Source organism: Pelecanus crispus, chromosome 1, assembly GCF_030463565.1.
Source record: "Pelecanus crispus isolate bPelCri1 chromosome 1, bPelCri1.pri, whole genome shotgun sequence".
In the NCBI taxonomy this organism is placed as follows: Eukaryota; Metazoa; Chordata; class Aves; order Pelecaniformes; family Pelecanidae; genus Pelecanus; species Pelecanus crispus.
In genome coordinates, this window is record NC_134643.1 from 125760432 (window position 1) to 125786425 (window position 25994).

Here is a 25994-nt window from a genome sequence, read left to right on the forward strand (position 1 = left end):
AAATACCTGGAACCTCACAGACTTGTCTTTTGAGCCGAGGGAGCTTTATGTAGCATGTAGGCAATTCAGCTGCAGGACTTACCTCTTTGTTATTGAAGCTACCCACATGCTTACCGACTATGCACCAGCCTTACGTTAGATGGTGTGGCACTGGATCAGGACTGTGTCTGTTCCTTTTTTTTGCAAACTATTCAATCGTTAATTGAAGATAAAGAGGTACCTTCACAGAACAGTACACTCCTTTACGCTAATGCGGTTTTCTGCGTGTGTGTTTGTTTAAATTATGAATCCTATTACTTACCCTTACTGTCATAGAATAAGAAATGGGCAGAAATTCTTTGAAAGAGGCCATCATACACTTTTTTTTCTCTAGAGGACACAACTGAATTTTAAAGGCAAACTGTACAGGGAAACTGAACAAGAGCTATGACAGTTCACTGCAGCTCAGCTTAATTCAAATACAAGAGCCATCAGTGAATACCTTAGGTCAGGAGTTTCTTTCATTTACTTTCTCACAGAAGAATGGGCTTAGTGACCATGATATGATAGAGTTCTCAATTCTTGGCGATGTAAAGAGAAGGGGCAGCAAAACTGTTACCATGGACTTCTGGAGGGCAGACTTTGGCCTGTTCAGGACCCTGGTTGGGAAAGTCCCTTGGGAAGCAGTCCTGAAGGGCAAAGGGGTCCAGGAAGGCTGGGCCCTCTTCAAGAAGGAAGTCTTAAGGGCACAGGAGTGGGCTGTCCCCGTGTGTCGTAAGACCAACCGGTGGGGAAAACGACTGGCCTGGCTGAACAGGGAGCTTTTGCTGGGACTCAGGGAAAAAAGGAGAGTCTACCACCTTTGGAAGAAGGGGTGGGCAACTCAGGAAGAGTACAGGGATTTTATTAGGTCATGCAGGGAGGAAATTAGAAAAGCAAAAGCCAGGCTAGAACTCAAACTGGCCACTGTTGTAAAAGATAATAAAAAATGTTTTTATTAGTACATCAACAATAAAAGGAGAGCCAAGGAGGATCTCCATCCTTTGCTGGATGTGGGGGGGAACATTGTCACCGAGGATGAGGAAAAGGCTGGGTACTTAATGCCTTCTTTGCCTCTGTCTTTAATAGCCAGACCAGTTATCCCCAAGGTATTCAGCCCCCTGAGCTGGAAGACAGCGACGGGGAGCAGAATGGAGCCCCCATAATCCAGGAGGAAGCAGTTAATGACCTGCTATGCCACCTGGACACTCACAAGTCTATGTGGCTGGATGGGATCCACCCAAGAGTACTGAGGGAGCTGGCAGAGGAGCTTGCCAAGCCACTCTCCATCATCTATCAGCAGTCCTGGTTACTAGGGGAGGTCCTGGATGCCTGGAGGCTTGCCAGTGTGATGCCCATCTACAAGACGGGCCAGAAGGAGGACCCAGGGAAATACAGGCCTGTCAGCCTGACCTCGGTGCCAGGAAAGATTATGGAGTGGTTCATCTTGAGTGCGTTCAACAGGCATGTGCAGGTCAACCAGGGGATCAGGCCCAGCCAGCATGGGTGCATGAAAAACAGGTCCTGCTTGACCAACCTGATCTCCTTCTATGACCTGGTGACCCGCCTAGTGTATGAGGGAAAGGCTGTGGACGTCATCTACCTGGACTTCAGCAAAGTCTTTGACACCATCTCCCACAGCATTCTCCTTAGGAAGCTGACAGCTCATGGCTTGGATGGGTGTACTCTTCGTGGGGTAAAAAACTGGTTGGGTAGCCAAGCCCAGAGAGTTGTGGTGAATGGAGTTAAGTCCAGCTGGCAGCCGGTCACGAGCGGTGTTCCCCAGGGCTCTGTTTTGGGGCCAGTCTTGTTTAATACCTTTATCAACTATCTGGACGAGGGGATTAAGTGCACCCTCAGTAAGTTTGCAGATGACACCAAGTTGGGTGGGAGTGTCGATCTGCTGGAGGGTAGGATGGCCCTGCAGAGCGATCTGGACAGGCTGGATTGATGGGCCGAGGCCAATTGTATGAGGTTTAACAAGGCCAAGTGCCGGGTCCTGCACTTGGGTCACAACAACCCCATGCAATGCTACAGGCTTGGGGCAGAGTGGCTGGAAAGCTGCCTGGACAAAAAGGACCTGGGGGTGTTGGTAGACAGCCGGCTGAACATGAGCCAGCAGTGTGCCCAGGTGGCCAAGAAGGCCAACAGCATCCTGGCTTGTATCAGGAAGAGTGTGGCCAGCAGGAGCAAGGAGGTGATTGTCCCCCTGTACTCGGCGCTGGTGAGGCCACACCTGGAATACTGTGTCCAGTTTTGGGCCCCTCAATACAAGAAAGACATTGAGGTGCTGGAGCGTGTCCAGAGAAGGGCAACAAAGCTGGTGAAGGGTCTGGAGCACAGGCCTTATGAGGAGCGGCTGAGGGAACTGGGGTTGTTTAGCCTGGAGAAGAGGAGGCTGAGGGGAGACCTTATTGCCCTCTACAACCTGAAAGGAGGTTGTAGTGAGGTGGGTGTTGGTCTCTTCTCCCAAGTAGTTAGTGATAGGACAAGAGGAAATGGGCTCAAGCTGTGCCAGGGGAGGTTTAGATTGGATATTAGGAAGAATTTCTTCACGGAAAGGGTAGTCAAGCATTGGAACAGGCTGCCCAGAGAGGTGGTGGAGTCACCATCCCTGGAAGCATTCAAAAAACGTGTAGACATGGCACTTTGGGACATGGTTTAGTCCACTCTACCCTTAATTGGTTTAGTGTGGACTTGGTAATGCTAGCTTAATGGTTGGACTGGATGATCTCAAAGGTCTTTTCCAACCTAAACGATTCTATGATTCTATGATTCTATGAAATATCCTCTGTATTTCAGTATGTTAAAGAAAGAGACCAATGGGGTGTGTGTAATATCATGTCAGCCCCATGCGTTATTTAAGAACATTAAACACAAAAAGTCACATAGACTAGGAGGCAAATCTGTTCAACATTAATGCTCAGGTAGTCTACAAGAACAGGTGAAATTCAGTGTTAAAGATGGAGAGTTCTTCCCAGAGGATCAGTTTGCCATGGGTCTACATCTGTTATTGTCATGTTGCTGGCAAATGCCATTCTCCATCAGTTGTGGTCAGGAAATAAGAGGAACAAGGTGCCTGCAAGGTTTTCTGTCTTTTAGACATATTTGATAGGCTAAACCCACAACTTTCAAGTCAGCAATGAAGCATTATTTGCGGGGGGCGGGGTGGGCATGGCCTGCTTACATGGAGACTGAACTTTCATCACTGTGATTATTTTCTGTTTGTTGAGGGTTTTTTTGCTTATTTTTGTCAGTTAATTACAAAAAGTAACAATCTGTTCTGAGAAATGGAGACACTAAAGAAAGAAATGTTAACTTGAATTAAGCTTTCATTTAAATTGGACTATCTATTTCACATCAAACCTCTATCTAGACATTCTCATTGTTCTCAAAGGTGTTCTTAAGGGGGTTATATTTAAGTTGACATAATTCAATTCAAAGTTAACTCTCATTAGCTGTCATGATGGTATCATTACTTGGACAGTTACTGTGAAATACGTGGAGAAAAAAAAGAAGCAAACAACTTCACAGCAACGGCCCATAGGATGTTCTTGCACAGGGGACTTGCGGGAAAATCATGTTATAAGTGCTTCTAACCCTATGATGTGTTACTTGCTTCAGACGTACTGGCGGTAGAAAGGTCTTCAAGGCTATTAACTCTGCCCATCCTTCTTCATGTGTGTGTCTATTGCCCTTATCGCCACTTTCTCACAGCTCTCTAAAAGACCTAGTGATGCATTCATACAGGAAATCCGGTACATGATACAATAATTTTTAACCTGGCTACATCCAAAGTTCATAAAATTGCTACCTATCAGTATTCCTAGTGTTTATCACAACCTCCACAAATGTATTCATCACTTTTTCAACCCTAAGTGCATGTAAGAGAGGCTTGACCTGAGCACCATCTAATGCAGACTTTATATTAGAGTATCACTACTAGCTCTGACACTGACTGGATGCATTCTATTGCCCTTCAGAATAAAATCTTATTCACACTGACTTGTCTATATTGAAGTAATTAATTATTTATCCTTCAAGTCCCCTTGTCTTTTCATACAAGCTATTTTTAAGTTCACTTATTTGGCATCATGGATCATATTAAATAAGCTTTGGAGGAGCAGAATTAATTCCAATTTCTGATAAGCTTGTTCAGTTTAGGTACATGTGGGTCCGTTTGTAACTGAGAGCAATCACATATCACATTTCCTCATAACTAGATGTTATGCATCTTGATACCTGCAAACTCTGCATTGTTCCCGTTCCTCTTGTCTGAACACTTCCCACTTTTTTAAATGCATAGGAGATGAAGAAAGAGAATTTCTAGCATATTATGTGCAGGAATCTCTGCAGAGTCCTGGGTTTGCTTACATCCTCAATCTATAAGTATTGCACCGTATTGTTGTCTAATTGTTTTTGCTCTTATTAAAGCATCAATGTTTATGTTTTATTTTTGTTTCCTTTTTTTTTTTTTTTTAATCACCACACATTTATTACCCACAGGTAACAGCTCGCCTAAAAGAAGGACCACGCTGAAACCTTTGCCCTGTTTCCCTGAGGTGTTTTTCATAGTCTTCCTTGACAGATATCCTTCACACTCCTCATCCACCTTTTAAGATCTCAACTTTGGCCTCACTGATGTTCAAAATGCAGTATGCAGTTACCCGACAAGAAATTCAACAATGGAAAAGCTCCAGACTTTTCAGATCCTTCAGACTTTTCATACCCTTTCAGCCATCCTTCAGGTCACTACTCTAACACTGTGTAGCTACTAAGAGAAGAGTGCTGAAAGACTGTACAAAACATGCCAGAAAGAAGCAGAAAGTAAAGGTGACTTCTCAGCTGACAGAAAAAAACTGTAAACAATGGTATGGGGAGCAAGCATTTCCCTGCTTGTTCCAACTTAGGCCTCATTACCTTGCTAGACCCTCCCCACATTTGCACAATGAAATTTCCCATTGTGATCTACAGTAGTAATATAGTTGTTATAGGTTGCTTACAGTAATGTTGAAAAATATCCATCTCATATGATAAAAACTTTAGCCTACAGAAGGCACAAAGAAAAGACATACAAGTTCCCATCACAAGCCTGAGGAATACTGTTTGCAACTTCTATGCCATGTGTTGAAATAGTACCTTCCAAACACCATCCCTGCCATCCATGACAATAGCTCTGATAGTCAATCTACCATCATCAAACTGGTTATCTACCACCTAGGCAGGTAGGAACAGCAAGCTTCCCTATGGTGATGGTATATACTCTTCCATGCAGAAAGTGCTTTCATTTTGGTGGCATTTGGCTGAAGTTCTGCAAAGCTTTTTTAGAAAGAATCTGTCATTATAAAGCCCTAGACACTTTGTTTTACATAACTACATCATTAGCCATATGACTGAAGAATTAGCAGGCTTGTAAAACTGTAAATTCAATTAAATGCATCTGCCTTGGCAACTCTAGGGATCTGTGCAATACACTGTTAATATTGGCACATTCTGTGATGTTACCAATTTGAGGGGGGGGGGGGGTGGAAATCAGTCAGAAGACCCCATGTAGAGACTGAGTACTGATGGGACTCTTCTCACCTTGCTGTCTAAAATGTTAGACAACTTACTTTCAAGCTAAGACGCTATAGTGTTGAAAACATCACATCTCACAGTACAGGCAAGGCAGAATTCATGGGCCCAAGCAATATCTTTTAATAGAACAACTAATACAGCTGGGAAAAATATGTAGGATTTGAGGCACATTATCCCTTCTTCATATCTGAAATAGAAGCAGCAAACTTCAAAGCTAATGCAAGTTGAGAACAATTGTTCAGAGTTTAGATATGTTAATCAGACCATTTTATACAGAAGATAGTACTTGTGGAGTACACAAGAGATATTAGTAAGGAGGAGAATGATAAAGAATTTATCTTGTATGGCAAGAAAAAAAAGAGAGACACATTCAGAAGGGGAGGGAGATCTGCAAACCCTCTGTACCCAACAAAAGAAGGTAAAAATTGCTTCAAAAAGCACTTTATTTCCTTCTAAGGTAGGTGGGATGAATTACCCCCTGGAGGAGCGCTCCATTCTCTCTCTGCTGACTACAGCAAAAGCTTGGGCAATTAGCTGAGAGTTGTCACCTAACTTCTGGAGAGAACTGAAGTTACTCCTGACAAATCCCACTCTCAGAAAGCAATGAGGCATAAAGAAGCCACGTGCCAATTATAACAGTAATTAGCATTGTGAAGTTCTGGATTGCTATAAAAAGCACTGTCACCGTACCTTTAGCTAGCGGTTCCACAGTGATAATCTCGCTGCTGTTGCCTCTTCCTGCAGCGGTCACTGCTACCACCCAGACACTGTACTGGCGATTCCGGCTCAGGTTGGGGATTCTGTAGGAAAATGAGTCGGGAGAGGCTTCAAACTCGCTGATTACCTGTGGTGGAAGAGACAAATGTTTCCAGACTAAAATAAACAGTATTTGGAGAAAGTCTGCTAAGCTGAGTGCTACAAAGCCAGTTATATCAGGGTACTTCGAATGAGTACCAATTGCTCCAAACAGATGGCAAATGGTAATAAACAGAGCAGACACAATAACCTGTTGCAATCAATTTATATTCAGCGAATTTCATAGAATCATAGAATGGTTTGGGTTGGAAGGGACCTTTAGAGGTCATCTAGCCCAACCCCTCCTGCAGTGAGCAGGGACAGCTTTAACCAGATCAGGTTGCTCAGAGCCCCATCCAACCTGACCTTGAATGTTGCCCGGGATGAGGCCTCCACTGCCTCTCTGGGCAAGCCGTTCCAGTGCTTCACCAATTTGGGCCTGTATTTTGTTTACAAATTGTTTTTATTCAGATTAGGACTTTTATGTGTCTGTTTATTTTTACAGGGTTGGATAAGCAATTTAAGTTAACATATTTGACAAATTTTTACTATCAATAGTTCAGACAAACCAATTTTGTTTTACACAAAACTTTCCCAGCAGAGGATTCGGTCTTGCATCTGCTGTGAAATTTGGAGTTTATTACTCAAGATATGCCTTTGGTCACCTAGAACCGTCGTGCTGGTGTTCCTTATCCCTGGGTTTCGTGGCTTATTCCTTTGGTAATGGAGTGAATCAAGAAATAAAACTGTATTCTGTAATAGACTGTTCAAACTTCCCCTGAGTCTAGTTTTGTTTAATCACAAAATTACTTCCATTCAAAGATTCCCAGCAGAAGGTCATCTCAGCTATTTAGCTGCATTAGCAGGGAAGGACAAGCAGTGGAAGAAATGCCAGTTCAGTCTATTCTTGCACTGTTACTCAAGCACCTTGGCTGTGGGCTGCAGTGAAGCTGACTAGCTGCTAAGCAGTACTTGCTTATCCATGAGATGTTCTGCAGTCTGCTTGAAGTGACCTGTGCGAGGAAAGGTGTGGAGGAATATATAGATTCCTCCAGGGGATGTGGGCTTTGTGCACCTCTGCTCCTTGATGGAGGAGAAGGGAAACCTCGTTAGCCCTGAAGGCAATTACAATGTTCAGCATAGCTAGTTTTACTCCTGACATGGGCTTTGTGATTCTTGTACATAAAAATAGAGGGGTAATGAACCATTAGAATGAATAATACTCACTTCGCTGTGCAATACTGAGCATGGTAATGGCTAACTAACACTAGGCTAAAAATAATTAGAACGTTAATGACGTAGAAAAGATGATTTTACTAGGAATCAGCATTAAAAATAATGCATCAATGTAATCTAAACTTGATTCAGACTGACAGAAGGTGTGTAAGGAATCTCTTTGATATACAAATACCTGCTGGTGGTAAAGGCCAATTTCATCTGATTTAGCATTTCAAAAGGCATGTTGACCTGAAAGCACTGGAGTATGTAGTCCTTCAAAGTGACTTCTAAATAAGTAAGGGATGTTTCTGAGATATCATTAAACATCTCTCCATTGTGAACCGGCAGCCAGTTTCAGCTACTGAATCGGTCACTGAATTTTTCTGTTCTTGAGCTGGCATCTCCTATAGCAAGGGGAAGAGGGGTGTTCATCTCGTCTCACTTTTGAAATCTGGAGTGAGACATCTGTATCTAAGCCAGTCACCTTGACTTCCTTCAGACCATGCAAAGAAAAGGTAACTTCTAAGGCAAGGTTCTTCTGGCCTATTTGAGACACGTACATTGCAGTGGGATGAATCATACCCTTGACATAGAAACATAGAATCATAGAATCATAGAATGCTTTGGGTTGGAAGGGACCTTTAGAGGTCATCTAGCCCAACCCCCCTGCAGTGAGCAGGGACAGCTTTAACCAGATCAGGTTGCTCAGAGCCCCGTCCAACCTGACCTGCAATGTTGCCAGGGATGGGGCCTCCACTACCTCTCTGGGCAACCTGTTCCAGTGCTTCACCACCCTCAGCATAAAAAATTTCTTCCTAACTGGTTAACACACACCTTCTGTTTCCTCAGCTAACATTCCCTTTTAAACACGTGGGGATGCTCCAGTGACAAATAATCAATTTTACTTTTAACTGTTGCCTGTCATTTCAATTAGACTAACATGCCAGAGACTTTCATTACACAAGAAGAAATCCAGTCTAAATCTATTCTTCTTTAGTTTAAATCCATTACTCCTTGTCCTGTCACAACAGGCCTTGATAAAAAGATTGTCCCCATCCTTACAGGCCCCCTTTAACTACTGAAAGGCCGCAATAAGGTCTCCCTGCAGCCTTCTCTTCTCCAGGCTGAACAACCCCAACTCTCTCAGCCTGTCCTTGTAGGAGAGGTGCTCCAGCCCTCAGATCATTTTTGTGGCCCTAATGATACATATGATAATGATACCTATGTTTGCCCACCAACTATAGAAGTGTCCACGTAACTAGGCCAGGTACAGTTGTCTGTGCTGAAGGCGTCTGAAGTTAATGTGCTTGTTAACTAGAATACTTAACTCCCTGGCTTTTATACAAATGTGTGCCTCTGTTTGCTTCTACAAGAATACATCCTGTTTCCTCCATGGAGACTAACTTTTCTGGGGAGACAGGTTTGCTCCAGCTAACAGTTATGTAGGCTCAACACAAGCCCAGATAGGGACCTTCCCATACTTTCTAGACAATCTCATTGCTCCTGTCAAAATGCCAATTCAGTTTGTCCCATTTAGCAAGCATTTGGCTGGGTTTCTACTTCTGATATGAAGAGGTCAGTGTGGGCAGACACTTCTATTATTATGTGAAATATTACAGCAGGTTTTGAGAACCTCCTGTCTTGACATTTACACAAGGATATTGGGCAAATGCCCATGACTTGGCAGGCTGGATCTTTGTGAGGTCATACATAAAAGTTAATGTATTGATCATGACATAGGAGGATGAATTTTAATATTCATGAGGCAGCATGGTCTAGGGTTAATTTGAAAGTCAAACAGGCTAGGCTGTCTTTGGCACTTAGGCTCCACTCATTAATGCACCTATCTAGCACAAGCTACTTCTAAACCACCTATTGACATTGAATGTGGATACAGCATTTAGGAACAGCTAACTGTTACAGACTTCCTTATTGCTGAACTTTCATTCCAGAAAGCATCAGTCCAGTTAGATTTACACTGTTTTTTCCATGACTTCCATGGTTTATGAAAGGGACATATGGCTGCCTTTGGAAGCCACTCCTAATACTGCAGATCTCCTGCTTGAAGTGCCTCGCTGCTCTGCTCCCCTTTGCAATGACAGAGTCTGGGACAGTCAGACAGACATACAGCATACAATTGCTAAACACAGCTCAGAGAAATCTGGTTTGACATTCTGTGTTTGGGATAAGGTGAGTAGCTAAGCAGAAAAAGAAAACCTCAGCCTTAAATTTATAGCAGTGGCACTAAGCGCTCCTGCTCTGAGGACTGAAGTTAAAGACAAAACTGAGAAAACAAACAACCCTCCAAAATTCCTCTGGTTGCAATGTGGTCAGCTAGAAGAGCAGACAAAATTGCCTCAAAACAGAGGAGCGCTGTCTCCCTTGAACTCCAAAGATGGAATAATCACAGAATTAGCTTCTCTAATGCCTTTTAAAATGCCTTGTTTTCAATTCCTTTCTTTTACCCACAGAGAACCAGCATCATTCACACACTTGCAACTGTAGCTATTCCAAATATAAATTCAATTATTCATGGAATTAATTTATTAATTGAATCTGGTAAACGTATCTTCACTAAATCAATGATTTTTATTTTCTTAAAACAAACTGCTATAGCAAAAGGTTTTGGTTTCTAACTGGTTAACACACACCTTCTGTTTCCTCAGCTAACATTCCCTTTTAAACATGTGGGGATGCTCCAGTGACAAAGAATCGATTTTACTTTTACCTGTTGCCTGTCATTTCAATTAGACTAACATGCCAGAGACTTTCATTACACAAGAAGAAAAGAGGGAGCTTTGTCAGCAAAGAGAATATTAAACAATTGAAATAAGAAATATTTTAAAGGAATGTCACTTTGTCACATATTGGTCTTTGCATGTGCCAGTATGAAACATATACTGATGTTTTACCCCAAAAGCAGTAACATGCTTGCTCAAGGGATTGTTTTTCTGACTGCTTTTTTTTATTCAGCTTATAGACAATGGGTTAATTTTTCTTCTGTCTTTAGCTCACTGTCTAAGAAGCACAGACAGGGCCAAGTCTCTAAAAAGCCAGCAAGGGCTGTGAAGAACAAAATGAAATTGAAGTCCTTTATGCAGTCAATCTACTTCCCAAACCAGGCAACAGCAAGAGATGCTGAGGAACAGCCACTGCAGGGAGCATCATTTTCCTCTGATGGAACTTCAGCTCTGTTGGTGTACATTGAAGCAGTATGCCATCTCCTGGCATTTCTGACTCCTTTAGAAAGCAATTAGATAGGTAATGTGTATAAACTCTCAACCCTCTGGCTAGTTTTTTGTTTTGTTTGTTTGTTTGTTGTGTTTTTTAAGCCAGCCTGGGAAAACTTCAAAAGGGCGCTTTAGAAGAAAAATATGTTGGTAACAGTTTTTCAAGCAATCAGGGATATTCCCAAGCAGGGAGGTAAGGTAACAGGCAGCATTTACTGTGGACTGGAAGATTATTCAGTCAAAGCAAGCCTGCACCTTGCCTACAACTGCATCGACACAACTTCTGATGTAAGATAGGTGCACTGAAGACCTCTATCTCCTTGTTCTCTGCAAGTTGCTAGGAAACTTGGAGGTGAACTGAGAAAGCCATCTGAGAAAGCCATATGGAGACTTTAAGGACAAGAGTGAAAAGCAAGAAACATCCCAGGTTTGTGGTGTGCGTTGTGAAGTGAGAGTGTACACAAGTTGGCTACCTGTATATTGGCTGCCTCATCTTGAAAATTAAAAATGCATATATATACTACCTAGAGGGGCATGTGTGTTTTCACTATGAATTTAGGTATAAAATATGGCCATAGTATCATCTAAAAACAGGGCTGGAAGGACCTTGAGAGTTCACCCAAGTCTATCCTTTTTTTTTAAACTAGGTTCAACTATATCTGCACAATTTCAGACAGACATTTGTCCAACCTGATTTTTAAGACTTACAATAAATGGAGATTTTGCAACTCCCTAGGCTGCAAGACCTATTCCATTGCTTAACTAATCTTAATCTTAGAAAGCCTTCTCGAAATCTAGCTTGAGTTTCCTGCTGCAGTTTAAGCCCATAGCTTCTTTTCCAGTCTATTAGGAACATGGAGAATAAATTATTACCTTCATCTTTGCACCAGTCTTTAATATACTTGAAGAGGTATCATTCCTTTCCCCACCACTGCCCTTACCTTTTTACAAGTTAATAACCCTGATGCTTTCAACATTGCCCAGAAATCACCTTTTCTCTAACAGTTTCTCTAATAATATCTGCTGTTATCCTTTGGACTCTCTAATCATAGAATCATAGAATCATAGAATCATCTAGGTTGGAAAAGACCTTTAAGATCATCCAGTCCAACCATTAACCTACACTACCAAGCCCACTCTAGACTAATCAAGGGTAGACCAGACTAAACCATATCCCGAAGTGCCACATCTACCCGTTTTTTAAACGCCTCCAGGGATGGTGACTCCACCACCTCTCTGGGCAGCCTGTTCCAATGCCTGACCACCCTTTCCGTAAAGAAATTTTTCCTAATTTCCAGTCTAAACCTCCCCTGGCGCAGCTTAAGCCCATTTCCTCTTGTCCTATCGCTAGCTACTTGGGAGAAGAGACCAACACCCACCTCACTACAACCTCCTTTCAGGTAGTTGTAGAGAGCGACAAGGTCTCCCCTCAGCCTCCTCTTTTCCAGGCTAAACAACCCCAGTTCCCTCAGCCGCTCCTCATAAGGCCTGTGCTCCAGACCCTTCACCAGCTTCGTTGCCCGCCTCTGGACACGCTCCAGCACCTCAATGTCTTTCTTGTATTGAGGGGCCCAAAACTGGACACAGTATTCCAGGTGCGGCCTCACCAGCGCCGAGTACAGGGGCACAATCACCTCCCTGCTCCTGCTGGCCACGCTATTCCTGATACAAGCCAGGATGCTGTTGGCCTTCTTGGCCACCTGGGCACACTGCTGGCTCATGTTCAGCCAGCTATCTACTAACACCCCCAGGTCCTTTTCGGCCAGGCAGCTTTCCAGCCACTCCTCCCCAAGCCTGTAGCGTTGCATGGGGTTGTTGTGACCGAAGTGCAGGACCCGGCACTTGGCCTTGTTGAACCTCATACAGTTGGCCACGGCCCATCGATCCAGTCTGTCCAGGTCCCTCTGCAGGGCCATCCTACCCTCGAGCAGATCGACACTCCCACCCAATTTGGTGTCGTCTGCAAACTTACTGAGGGTGCACTCGATCCCCTCATCCAGATCATTGATAAAGATATTGAACAAGACTGGCCCTAAAACAGAGCCCTGGGGAACACCGCTCGTGACCGGCCGCCAACTGGACTTAACACCATTTATCACTACTCTCTGGGCTCGGCCACCCAACCAGTTCTTTACCCAGCGAAGAGTATGCCTGTCTAAGCCGTGAGCTGCCAGCTTCTCGAGGAGGATATTATGCGAGACGGTGTCAAAAGCTTTGCTAAAGTCGAGGTAGATGACATCCACAGCCCTTCCATCATCTACCAGGCGGGTCACCAGGTCATAGAAGGAGATCAGGTTGGTCAAGCAGGACCTGCCTTTTGTGAACCCATGCTGGCTGGGCCTGATCCCCTGGTTGACCTGTACTTGCCTGTGGAGTTCGCTCAAGATGAACCTCTCCATAATCTTCCCCGGCACCGAGGTCAGGCTGACAGGCCTGTAGTTCCCCGGGTCCTCCTTCCGGCCCTTCTTGTAGATGGGCGTCACATTGGCAAGCCTCCAGTCATCAGGGACCTCCCCTGTTAACCAGGACTGTTGATAGATGATGGAAAGTGGCTTGGCAAGCTCCTCTGCCAGCTCCCTCAGTACTCTCGGGTGGATCCCATCCGGCCCCATAGACTTGTGAGCGTCCAGGTGGCATAGCAGGTCATTAACTGCTTCCTCCTGGACTATGAGGGCTCCATTCTGGTCCCTATCCCTATCCTCTTGCTCAAGGGCCTGAGTACCCTGGGGATGACCGGTCTGGCTGTTGAACACAGAGGCAAAGAAGGCGTTAAGTACTTCAGCCTTTTCCTTGTCCTCGGTGACAATGTTCCCCCCCACATCCAGCAAAGAATGGAGATCCTCCTTGGCTCTCCTTTTATTGCTGATGTACTTATAAAAGCATTTTTTATTGTCTTTTACCGCACTGGCCAGATTGAGTTCTAGCTGGGCTTTTGCCTTTCTAATTTCCTCCCTGCAGGACCTAACAAGATCCCTGTACTCCTCCTGAGCTGCCCGCCCCTTCTGCCAAAGGCGGTAGACTCTCCTTTTTTCCCTGAGTCCCTGCAAAAGCTCCCTATTCAGCCAGGCCGGTCGATTTCCCCTCCGGTTGGTCTTACGACACACGGGGACAGCCCGCTCCTGCGCCCTTAAGACTTCCTTCTTGAAGAGGGCCCAGCCTTCCTGGACCCCTTTGCCCTTCAGGACCGCCTCCCAAGGGACTTTCCCAACCAGGGTCCTGAAGAGGGCAAAGTCTGCCCTCCGGAAGTCCATGGTAATAGTTTTGGTGCCCCTCCGCTTAGCATCACCCAAAATTGAGAACTTTATCATGTCGTGGTCGCTAAGCCCGAGACGGCCTCCGACCTCGACATTTCCCACAAGCCCTTCTCTGTTGGTAAACAGCAGGTCAAGCGGGGCACCTCCCCTGGTAGGCTCGCTTACCAGCTGCATTAGAAAGTTATCCCCCACATGCTCTAGGAACTTCCAAGACTGCTGCCTCTCTGCTGTGTGGTATTTCCAGCAGATGTCTGGCAAGTTGAAGTCCCCCATGAGAACAAGGGCTAGCGACTGCGACACTTCTGCCAGCCGCTTATAGAATGCCTCATCTACCTCTACCTCCTGGTTGGGTGGTCTATAGCAGACTCCCAACAGGACATCCGCCTTTCCAGCTTTCCCCCTCATCCTTACCCATAAGCATTCCACCTTGTCATCACCACTGTCAAGCTCTATGCAGTCGAAACACTCCCTAACATACAGAGCCACCCCACCGCCTCTCCTACCCTGCCTATCCCTTCTGAAGAGCTTATAGCCCTCCAGTGCAGCACTCCAGTCATGAGAGTCGTCCCACCACGTTTCCGTGATGGCGACTATGTCATAGCCATCCTGCTGCACAAGGGCCTCCAGCTCCTCCTGTTTGTTGCCCATGCTACGTGCATTGCTGTACATGCACTTAAGCTGGGCTGTCGATTTTGCCCCCAATGTTGCCATGCCGCCCCTGGGCTCCTTACTAGCGGGCCTGTTTATATCCCCTTCCCCCTTCAAACCTAGTTTAAAGCCCTCTCAATGAGTCCCGCCAACTCTTGGGCGAGAATCCTTTTCCCCCTTGGAGACAGCCGATCTCCATCAGCCGCCAGCAATGTTGGTCCATAGCCTTCTTGAATACAGTTTCCAAACCTGTATTCAACCATCCCAGAGTATGGCATTTGGCTTTTCACAAGAGGATTATAAAGGTAGCTAATGTTAATCTTGGGATGCACAATAACTTCAAAATCCTCTTCTGAAGAATCTAGCCAATTGCTCTCTATGCAGTACTTTTGTAGTTGGTTATTCATGGTACCCATTTTCTCGCACTTACCCATACTAAATTTTGTCTATCTTTTTCCAACCAATTTCCCAGCCCATCAAGATGCGTCTGAAGTCTAGTTCTGTCTCCAGTGTACTTGCAGTCCTTCCCAGCCTTATATCTCATGCAAATTTAATAGGCACTCTTGCTATTTCATTATCCAGGTCACTAATGGAACCACTGAACAAAAATGGACTCAGGAGAGATACCTATGCTGCTCCCTCATGCCCACAACAATGAACCACTGGTTTCATAGCCTCCCACAGAGCAGCAATCAGTTTTATATCTAGCCTGAGCTGTCTCAGTGAAACCATATTTGCCTAGCTAGGTTTCTCTCAATAAACATGGATCCTCTGGGCTTATCTCCACTGCTAAATGGGAGAGAACCAGGGAGTGTGCTGAGCACTCCACCCCAATGATCCACACCGCTTTTTAACTTGATCTGTATCTCAGTTTTCTACTACTCTAAACAGCTCTCTTCAAAACAAATCTGCTTTAGAGGGGCTAGTGCTAAGCAGTGTAGACAGACAGCAGTCAACATCATATACTCTTGTGGCCAGGTGCTGCTCCTTGGTCCTTGTTTAATCGGCAGTACAGATGAGGCCTCCAATGAGTACTGAGTCTTACCAGTAATTAAAGTAAGTTTTTAGTTCTACAAGGTCCAAACACAAAGATCTCCATCTTTTTGCGCAACACCATCACACAGTTTACCCTGCTCCAGCTCAGGCCTTCAACGCTCCTGGAAATGACATTTTGGAGTCTCTTAGATTCACAAGTGATCCAGTAATGGGGGCTACAAGTTGTTCCTACCTGGAAGCAAACTGGCTTAATAAGAAATCAATACATTACTGTATTTATAGAGAATGGACTTCAACTTTTGCATCCTTGAACAGAGTAGACAGACCACTGATGTGCCCTCTCAGTGAACTCCCTAAAGATGTGAACCTCTGCCTGAGGATGGACTCATCCTTTTCTCCAGGACTGCTGGCCTTTGCCTTGCTTCCTTTTACAGATGGACACACTGTCAAGAGTGGCAAATAACCACCAATCCTGGACCTCAGTTTTCAGTAAGACTCTGGATACCACTTTGGTCATATAACACCTTCTGTTCTGGTCTTGCTGTTTTGGCTCATGTTTTGAAGCATGGCATCTGTTTTTCACTCAGCATTATTGAAGATAACTGTTGTAAACAGAAGCTGTGCTCAAAACAGAATACAACTTCCACATAAAATTTTATCATTCCTTTCTTTTTTCTTAAATGAGAAACTGAAATGTTAAAAAGTGCAAAATGGAAATTTTGGAAACAACAGAGGCAGCTTGCTGCCTTCCCACCTGCAGGAAAATCTTCCAAACCCACTTCCAGAAATTACACCTGGAAGTCAGCCCGCTGCCTGGACTTCCAGGTAGTCCATGTAGTCAAGGGGTCTGTTGCTTGGCAGCCACTGAGGTACACCACCTGCTTGCCCCTTTGCAGCACCTCACAGAGAGTCCATCAGCCTCCCTGGGGCTCATGATCAGGGAAGCAGCATGTGGTGTCACAGGCTGGTGACCACAGGAGGGTCAGGAGACCACCTTCGGTGCTGCCAGGAGTTCTGCTGTCTCTTTTGGTGGCCCCAAGAGATCACCAGGTTTGTTCAGAGCATTTCAGTCAACTCAAAAATTGGATGACAGCATCTGGTCCCAAGTGCTCTGTCCCCTGTGTGATACAGAATGGAATGGCATGAATTCAAACCTGCTGAAATACACTGCAACCGACACCAAGGACTTGTTGTTAGACTATATTGATATACCTGTATGTGAGATTAGGTAGTGAGTCAAGACCAGAGTTTTATGAAAAAATCAATATCAAATTTGTTTTAGTAGGGCTTTGCAAGGAGACCTGTTAAAAATTGTATAAACCAGCACATCATCAGAATTAATTTATCCTCTGTCTCATCTCTCCTGAGATCTGCTCTATGACAAAAATAAGATAGGCAAAAAATGTAAAGTTCACAAAGCAATTAAAAGAATGAATGTACTATGTTTGGGAGCTGGTAACAAAGCTGTGAAATAACTATGGAAAATCTGTAAACAGTAAATGTGGTATATTAAAAAAGATATATTTTAAATACTATTCAAAATAAGTTTTTAAAATAACCCCAAAATTATACACTAGTTCTATGCTATATAAAGAACAAGAATTAATAAACTGAAATATCTTCATGCTGTAAAAAGTACCGTATAGACACAATGATAAATACTGCTTGTAGTACACAAATCAATGAACATATATTTTAAATTCAACCTTACAGATTCTGCTGACTCTAGATAAACTTCCATTCAACAGTAACTTTGTCTACTTGGCCAACCTCTGCCAGCTATCCCTCCCCTGTTTTAAAGAGACTTTCAGCATCCCTTTAATCACTGAAACCTCTACAGTGCGCAACAATAAATCACTTCTGGCTTATAATTGCTTTTGCTCTGTTTTCCATGTCTTATATTCAAGTCTTTACACTGGAGAGGAACCGAGGGTCAGAAAGTATGATGCAAAGCCGCCTCACATTGAGTTAGAAATTGGACAGCTCCTATGCAAAATCAAGACAAGACTTTTGTCTGCCTGAAAGAATTGTGTGGAAAATACCTGGATGCTGGGAATTTATGTCAGCTAATTCTGGTTATTTAAAGATCTAGTTTAAGATAATTGTATATACTTTTATATCATCTAGTTTAAGATGCATAACATAGATAGATAACCACATATACTTTTAAACAAAGAGAAGGGAAGCTTTTGGAAGAAGATTCATCCAGCTTCTCACAGGTATCTAGCTTCTTTCTTTTAATGAAAGGAAAGCCTTGATGACCCCAGAATCAGCACAGGTATCTCTCTTTGAGATGTCTGAAGTCAGGTGAACTGAATCCCACCTTGAGTCTACAAGTTACAGAGATAGAGCAGAGATGATTCTCTTTCACAGGGCAACGCCCAAAGCCTCCTGTGTGTGTTTTTGATAGGTTATCAGTAATACGTTGCACAGAATATCCTCCAGGTGTTTTCTGGAAGATTCTGCATGTGTTTGTATTGGGGAATGTATCTCAAACACACAGGACTTCATAAGAAACCAAGATATTTGGCCTAAGTGTTTTCCCCGGGACCCTTTGAAAACTATGTGACCAGAGCTGGGATGCTGCAGTCTATGCATTTGTGGAAAGGAGGAAGGAAACCTGGAGAAAGAGTCTGATTCATGTCACTTTTTCTACTGAACAGAAAAAACCCCACTGTAATACACCCTCACTGGGGAATCTGACTACAGTTTTTCCCTCAATATGGTGCTCTACAGATTGACAGAAAAGGGTGCATAGAGATGTGAGAAACAGATGAATAGTCTAGTCACTACTGCTGCTACTGCTGCTGCTGCTGCTGGTTATCCTATTGCAGGATTGAACAGACAGAATATACATGGGAATGGTGTCTTGTGCAGACATTATATGCCTGTCGTTTAATTTTACAGCAGGTTAAACCATGTAATTTTTTTTTCCTCTTAGTGGGTTTAAACAAAAAGCAAAAAATGAAACAAATATAGAAGTCTAACAGGTTTAAGAGTATGTTTCTCACAGAAAAATAAGTACACCAAAAAGATCAATAAACATCTGCCCCAAACAGTCCCAGATGTTGGTCAGTTTCCAATATCAATTATGTTTTCAAGTAAATTGACTTGGGTTTTGGCCAAATATAAGATTGTTTCCTTCTTCTCCATCATTACTTCACATCTGCTCATCTCCCCCATCTTCCAAACCCAACTGTTTCACAGAAATATTTCCAGGCCAAGATGAATCTTTGCTGGGCTTTCAGCTTTTCTATCTTTCTAAATCCTTTGAAGAAGTCCAGAATTGTAGATTACAGTTTTCAAAGATTCTTTGAGGCACAGGTCACTGCCAGGTACCTGGGGCTGACTGTAGGGTTTGCACTATGAGGTAACTCCTATTCATCACCCCTATTTCAGCATTGAGGTCTGCTATGTGTTCTGGTTTGTCATCCAGCTAATACTTTTATCATGACAGCATCATCTGGGATCTTTGCAGGAACATTCTCACTCCATTCATGTGGTTCAACACCATCTGGATCTGGAATTTCTTCTCCTTCCAGTCCTCAGGCTTCTGGTTATTTGGGACCCCAGTCAAGGTGGGTTTAAGGGAGAAATCATATGTCTTAGCAGAATCCCACAACTAGCAACAGTTTGATCAACTAACATTTCAAAACTATTACCAGGATTCAAGACCAGAGATTAAACTTGTGCTTCTTGTCATAAAAGCAGGTTTTAAAATTTGTACCTGGATGCTTTGCAAGATTCTTGTCATATTTGCCAGTCTTTGGGTACTCGTACTGGAAAGTGAAATGCAATCTTGGAGTCTTCCTCAAACAGAATTTTACTGAGGAGTTGATCACAGTTTGGTTCAGGGTCTTTGGGGAGCAGCTTCACAGAAGTACCACTGCTCCACGGAAAATCACTTCATACTGTACAGTAAGAGATTTGGTGTCAAACAGAAAAAGTTTTAAAAGTCTGGCAAAGATATGACTACTGAGCACTCAGAAAACTAAGATGGATATGAAGCATTTAATCAAAGGCAAGGGAATTCACATTTAAAAATCACAATCTCTCCCTTAATGTACTGAACAGCTATGGGTTTGGTTTGGTATTAACAATATGTTTATCGAACGTCATGCCCAAGAGAACGCAGCAATAACTTCGTGCAGCACAGACAGCTTTTCAGAAGAAAGCAGTAATGATTACTGTTTGGGTACTGCAGCTTTTCTGGTGGATAAACCATACACTGCACACACACATAGAGCTAAACAGATATACACGCCTTTGCAAAATGAAGAACTTTGTCAACTATGGAGAAGCCGGTCCACTCTGCTTATACAGGAACATTCTGCATCAGTGAAAATGTCCCCCCAGAGTGACAGACACCTGTGGCACACTTCCCTTTGCTGTGGGGGTGGTGTGGGCAGCAGGAGCATGTAGCAATAACAGTGCTCACAAGCTAACTGATTGAGTGCTTGGATGGGGAAAGCTTGAGTGGGCTCATAGTCTTGCAAGAAGGGACCCATTCAGGAGTTGGGGAAGCCAGAGAACTGCTGACTAGTAGAGCCATTGCCACATCAGTTATCACAGCAGGTATGCAGAAGGACCCAGCAACTCTCCTCAAAACTACATGTGGTGATGAGAACCTGAGTCACACAACACAAAGAAGGAAGGACAGCAGGAGGACTGCTCAAACAGGTAGTGGAAGGTGTCAGTCAGGATATTAGAAGGCTAGAAGTTGTGACTTCTGACAACAGGAAAAAGAGTCCTGCTCTACGTGCAGATCTGCAAATCCAGAATATGTATAATGCCCTGGGCACTGGTGAGGATGAACAAGACCCATCAGAGGATTCATCAGAGCCATCTGAGACTTAACCTAGTGTCTGCACAAAACCAAAAAGGCGTATGATAGTTATTGGAGACTCCCTCCTGCAGGGGATGTAGGCACTGATCTGCCAACCTGACCTAATATCTTGTGAAAGTTTTGCTTGGCAGGCTTTAGGATCTGAGATGTGTGAAGATATTGCCAAGGCTCATCCAACCCCTGGACTAGTCTCCCTTGCTGGTTTTCGATGTGGGCACCAACACTGACATGGGCAATGTGAGCCATATCACGAATCACAACAGAGTTTGGGAGATGAGAGTGAAGAGCAGGGGGGCCCAGGTGGTGTCTCCTCAAACCTTCTGATGAGGCAGAAGGCTCAAGCAGAAATGAGTCAATTGATGTTGCAGGGTTGGTGTAGCATGGCTTTATATTCTATGACTGCAGGACCTCGAGGAATGAATGCTACTGAGCAGGGATGGGATATAGGAGCCAAGGAAAATCTCCATTCTTTGCTGGATGCAGGGGGGAACATTGTCACCGAGGATGAGGAAAAGGCTGAGGTACTCAATGCCTTCTTTGTCTCCATCTTTAATAGCCAGACCAGTTATCCCCAGGGTATTCAGCCCCCTGAGCTGGAAGACAGCGACGGGGAGCAGAATGGAGCCCCCATAATCCAGGAGGAAGCAGTTAATGACCTGCTATGCCACCCGGACTCTCACAAGTGTATGGGACCGGATGGGATCCACCCAAGAGTACTGAGGGAGCTGGCAGAGGAGCTTGCCAAGCCACTCTCCATCATCTATCAGCAGTCCTGGTTACCAGGGGAGGTCCCTGATGACTGGAGGCTTGCCAGTGTGATGCCCATCTACAAGACGGGCCAGAAGGAGGACCCAGGGAAATACAGGCCTGTCAGCCTGACCTCAGTGCCAGGAAAGATTATGGAGCAGTCCATATTGAGTGAACTCAACAGGCATGTTCTGGTCAACCAGGGGATCAGGCCCAGCCAGCACGGGTGCATGAAAAGCAGGTCCTGCTTGACCAACCTGATCTCCTTCTATGACCTGGTGACCCGCCTAGTGTATGAGGGAAAGGCTGTGGACGTCACCCACCTGGACTTCAGCAAAGCCTTTGACACTGTCTCCCACAGCATTCTCCTTAGGAAGCTGGCAGCTCATGGCTTGGACGGGTGTACTCTTCACTAGGTAAAAAACTGGCTGGGTGGCCGAGCCCAGAGAGTTGTGGTAAATGGAGTTAAGTCCAGTTGGCAGCTGGTCACAAGTGGTGTTCCCCAGGGCTCAGTTTTGGGGCCAGCCTTGTTTAATATCTTTATCAATGATCTGGATGAGGGGATTAAGTGCACCCTCAGTAAGTTTGCAGATGACACCAAGTTGGGTGGGAGTGTCAATCTGCTCGAGGGTAGGATGGCCCTGCAGAGCGATCTGGACAGGCTGGACTGATGGGCCGAGGTCAACTGTATGAGGTTTAACAAGGCCAAGTGCGGGGTCCTGCACTTGGGTCACAACAACCCCATGCAATGCTACAGGCTTGGGGCAGAGTGGCTGGAAAGCTGCCTGGACAAAAAGGACCTGGGGGTGTTGGTAGACAGCTGGCTGAACATGAGCCAGCAGTGTGCCCAGGTGGCCAAGAAGGCCAACAGCATGCTGGCTTGTATCAGGAATAGTGTGGCCAGCAGGAGCAGGGAGGTGACTGTCCCCCTGTACTCGGCGCTGGCGAGGCCGCACCTGGAATACTGCATCCAGTTTTGGTCCCCTCAATACAAGAAAGACATTGAGGTGCTGGAGCGTGTCCAGAGAAGGGCAACAAGGCTGGTGAAGGGTCTGGAGCACAGGCCTTATGAGGAGCGGCTGAGGGAACTGGGATTGTTTAGCCTAGAGAAGAGGAGGCTGAGGGGAGACCTTATCGCGCGCTACAACTACCTGAAAGGAGGTTGTAGTGAGGTGGGTGTTGGTCTCTTCTCCCAAGTAACAAGTGATAGGACGAGAGGAAATGGGCTCAAGCTGTGTCAGGGGAGGTTTAGATTGGATATTAGGAAAAATTTCTTCACAGAAAGGGTAGTCAAGCATTGGAACAGGCTGCCCAGAGAGGTGGTGGAGTTCCCATCCCTGGAGGTGTTCAAAAAACGTGTAGACGTGGCACTTCGGGACATGGTTTAGTAGGCATGGTGGTGTTGGGTTGATGGTTGGACTGATGATCTTAGAGGTCTTTTCCAACCTTAATGATTCCTAGTTTTTACTTTCATTAAAAAATAATCCAGCCATCAAGCCAGGAAACATGAAATTACTACTCTACCCTTAACCGGTTTATTGGTGGACTTTGGTAGTGTTAGGCTAATGGTTGGACTGGATGATCTTAAAGGTCTTTTCCAACCTAAACGATTTTATGATTCTATGATAGCTAACAAATTGCAGCAAGAGCATCTCTGCAAAAAGGCTTCCTAACCTAGTGCTGAGGGCTTTATACTAGGTGTGGTTGGGGAGAGCTACCATAATAGAGAAGCAAGGGCACAAAGGGGCAAAAGTGATGTGTCTAGTACACAATGTTATAGAAGAGGACCTCACTTCTCCCCTATAAGAGCAGCACAATGTAGGATCCATCTCAAATGCCTGTACACCAATGCATGTAGTTTAGAGAACAGTAACTGGAAGTCTGTGTGTAGTTGCAGAGCTACAGCCTCATTGGGATTCTGGTGACACGGTAGGATAGCACTTATGACTAGCGTTCTGCAGTGGAGGGATGCAGTCTCTTCAAGAAAGATGTGTAGGAAGGTATGAAGGAGGGCTTGCACTTTGTGTAAAGGAGTTTCTTGAATGCATGGAGTGCTGCCCCAGGGCAGGTGAGAAACCAGTAGAGAGCTTGTGGGTAAGGATTAGAGGACAGACCAGCACTCGTAGTAGTGTAGTAGGTGTCTGCTACAGACTTCCTGATCAAGAGGAGGAGGCAGATGAAGCCATCTTTAAGCAGCTGAAGAAAGCCTCACAAGCGCACATCTTGGTACTCATGGGTGACTTTTACCACACTGACAACTGCTGGAAGGGCAATAGGACTGGAAGCAAGCAACCTAGGAGATTTCTGGAAAGTACTGAAGACCATTTCTTGATGGAGGTGATCAATGAACTGATTAGTGGAAATGCTCTGTTGAATCTGTTGCCCACAAATAAGGGAAAACTGCTTGAAGATGTGAAGGTCTATGACAACTTTGGCTGCTGTGACCATAAGACTGGAGTTCAAGATCCTGAGAGGAGTGATCCCATGGGAAACTGTCCCAAAGTGCAAACGGGATCAGCTGGCTAATATTCAAGGACAACCTTCTCAGAGCACAAGAATGGTCTTTTGCAATGTATGGAAAGTTGAGCAAGCATGACAGAAGGCCAGCATGGATGAAGATGTAGATCCTGATTGAACTCAAACACATTTTTTTTTGTGGAGGACAAAAGCAAGAAGGGTTTCTTTAAGTACATCAGCAGCAAAAGGAAGGCTAAGGGTGCTCAGTGAGGCAGGGTACTTAGTGAAAAGGAATTTGGAAAGAGCTAAGGTACTCAACGCCTTTTTTGCCTCAGTTTTCACTGGTAAATTTTGCCCTCAAGACCTCCAGGTCTCTGAACCTTCTTGAAGAGTATTTGGGAGTGAAGCTGAGGGAGACTGAATTAGGGAGAACTTAAGAATCACTTAATTAGACATACAGAAACCCATGGTACCAGATAGGATGCATCTGAGGGTGTTGAAGGAGGTAGCTGATGTCACTGTAAGGCTACTCTTGGTTGTATTTGAAAGGCGATGGCAATCAAGAGAGGCTTCTGATCACTGGAAAAAGACAAATGCCACACTCATCTTCAAGAAAGGCAAGAAGGAGGATCTAGATAACTATAGGCTGGCTAACCTAGTCTCAATAATATGAGATGGTTATTGAGCAAATCGTACTAGATGCCATTTTTAAACATATGAAGGAGAGGAATGAACAGCTGACATGGATTTACCAAAGGTAAATTATGCTTGACCAACCTGATTGCTTTCTATGACAAGGTGACTGGCACTGTGGACAAGGTGAGGGTGGTGGATGTTGTTTACCTCGGATTTAGCAAAGCCTTTGACCCAGTCTTCCATAGTCTTATTATCACCAGATTAGTGAAATATGGGCTGAATAAATGAACAATAAAATGGATGGAAAATTGCCTGTGCTGCTGGGCTCAGTGGTGTTCAGCTGCAAGCCAATAATTAGTACTATCCCTCGGGATCCCATTTTCTGGGACCAATACTGTTTAATGTCTTCATTAATGACCTGAGAGACAGAACAAATGTGCACTGTCAGCAAGTTTGTGAAAGGCCTGAAATTGGGGGGTAATAGTTTATATGCTGGAGAGCAGGGCTGTTGTTCAGGGGGACCTAGACAGGCTGGAGAAATGGGGTGACCGGAGTCTCATGGAGTTCAAAAAGAGCAAATACAAAGTCCCGCATTTAGGATACAATAACCCCATGCACTAGTACAGCCTGAGGGCCAACTGTCCAAGATGCATCTCTGCAGAAAAGCAGGTCTGGTATTAGCATCTCTACATTTGTAAGAGTGTAGCCAGCAGGTCCAGCGAGGTGATCCTTTACCTCTACTCTGCACTTGTTAGACTGCATCTAAGTACTCTGTCCAGTCTTGGGCTCTCCAGTACAAAAAAACCATGGACATACTGGAGCACGTACAGGACGGCTGTCAGGGGATGGTCAGGAGGCTGAAGCACAGCGCATACATAAAGGAACAGGCTGAGCCAGCTATGTCTGTCAGACTTAAGAAGAGAAGGCTCAGGAGAGACTTTCTTGCCATCTACATATACTTCATCAGACGATACAGAGAAGATGGAGCCAAGCTCTTTTTGAAGCTGCAGAGTGGGAAAAGTTTCAACATGGGAAATTCTGATCAACCTGGGGAGAAAAATTACCATAAGACCATGGCCAAATATTGGAACAGGGGCCCAGAGGGACTGTGGGATCTCCATGCATGGAAGCATTCAAAACTTCACTAGACATGTCCCTGAGCAACTTGATGTAATTAAACTTGCTTTGAGAAGGAGGTTGGACTAGGCAACCGCCAGAGGAACCTTCCAACCTAAATTCTATTATTTTATACAAGTTTAAAAGTGGAAATCCAGTTGGCCAAAGTAGGTATACAACACCTGAAACCAAACACTGGCAGAGCTAATGTGCAACTCTCCAAGAAAAAGAAACACATTAGATTGCCACCAAGATGTTTCCTAAGTTAGACAGGGAAAAGGCTCCAATAAAACTCCTGTGATATTTTAGGCCATTGGCAGTATTGTATATCTTTCACATCTGAACACTTTCTATGCACAGTTGCCCAAACAAGTTCTGCTTTTAGCTTTCATTATCAGGAAATCAGAGAGTGATAGCGAGGTCATCTTATTCCACATCTTAATATGAGTGGAACGA

At 44.5% G+C, this 25994-nt stretch overlaps 1 protein-coding gene across 3 annotated transcripts in view; it reads right to left on the reverse strand.

Moving 5' to 3' along the window:
- The window catches only part of DSCAM (DS cell adhesion molecule), a 435274-nt gene that overhangs the window by 60857 nt on the left and 348423 nt on the right, over window positions 1–25994 (reverse strand). For all 3 annotated transcript variants that reach the window (XM_075710780.1, XM_075710791.1, XM_075710770.1), the window contains exon 21: window positions 6286–6439. In XM_075710780.1, the coding sequence (XP_075566895.1) occupies window positions 6286–6439 (154 nt within the window). The remainder of the gene's footprint in view (window positions 1–6285; window positions 6440–25994) is intronic.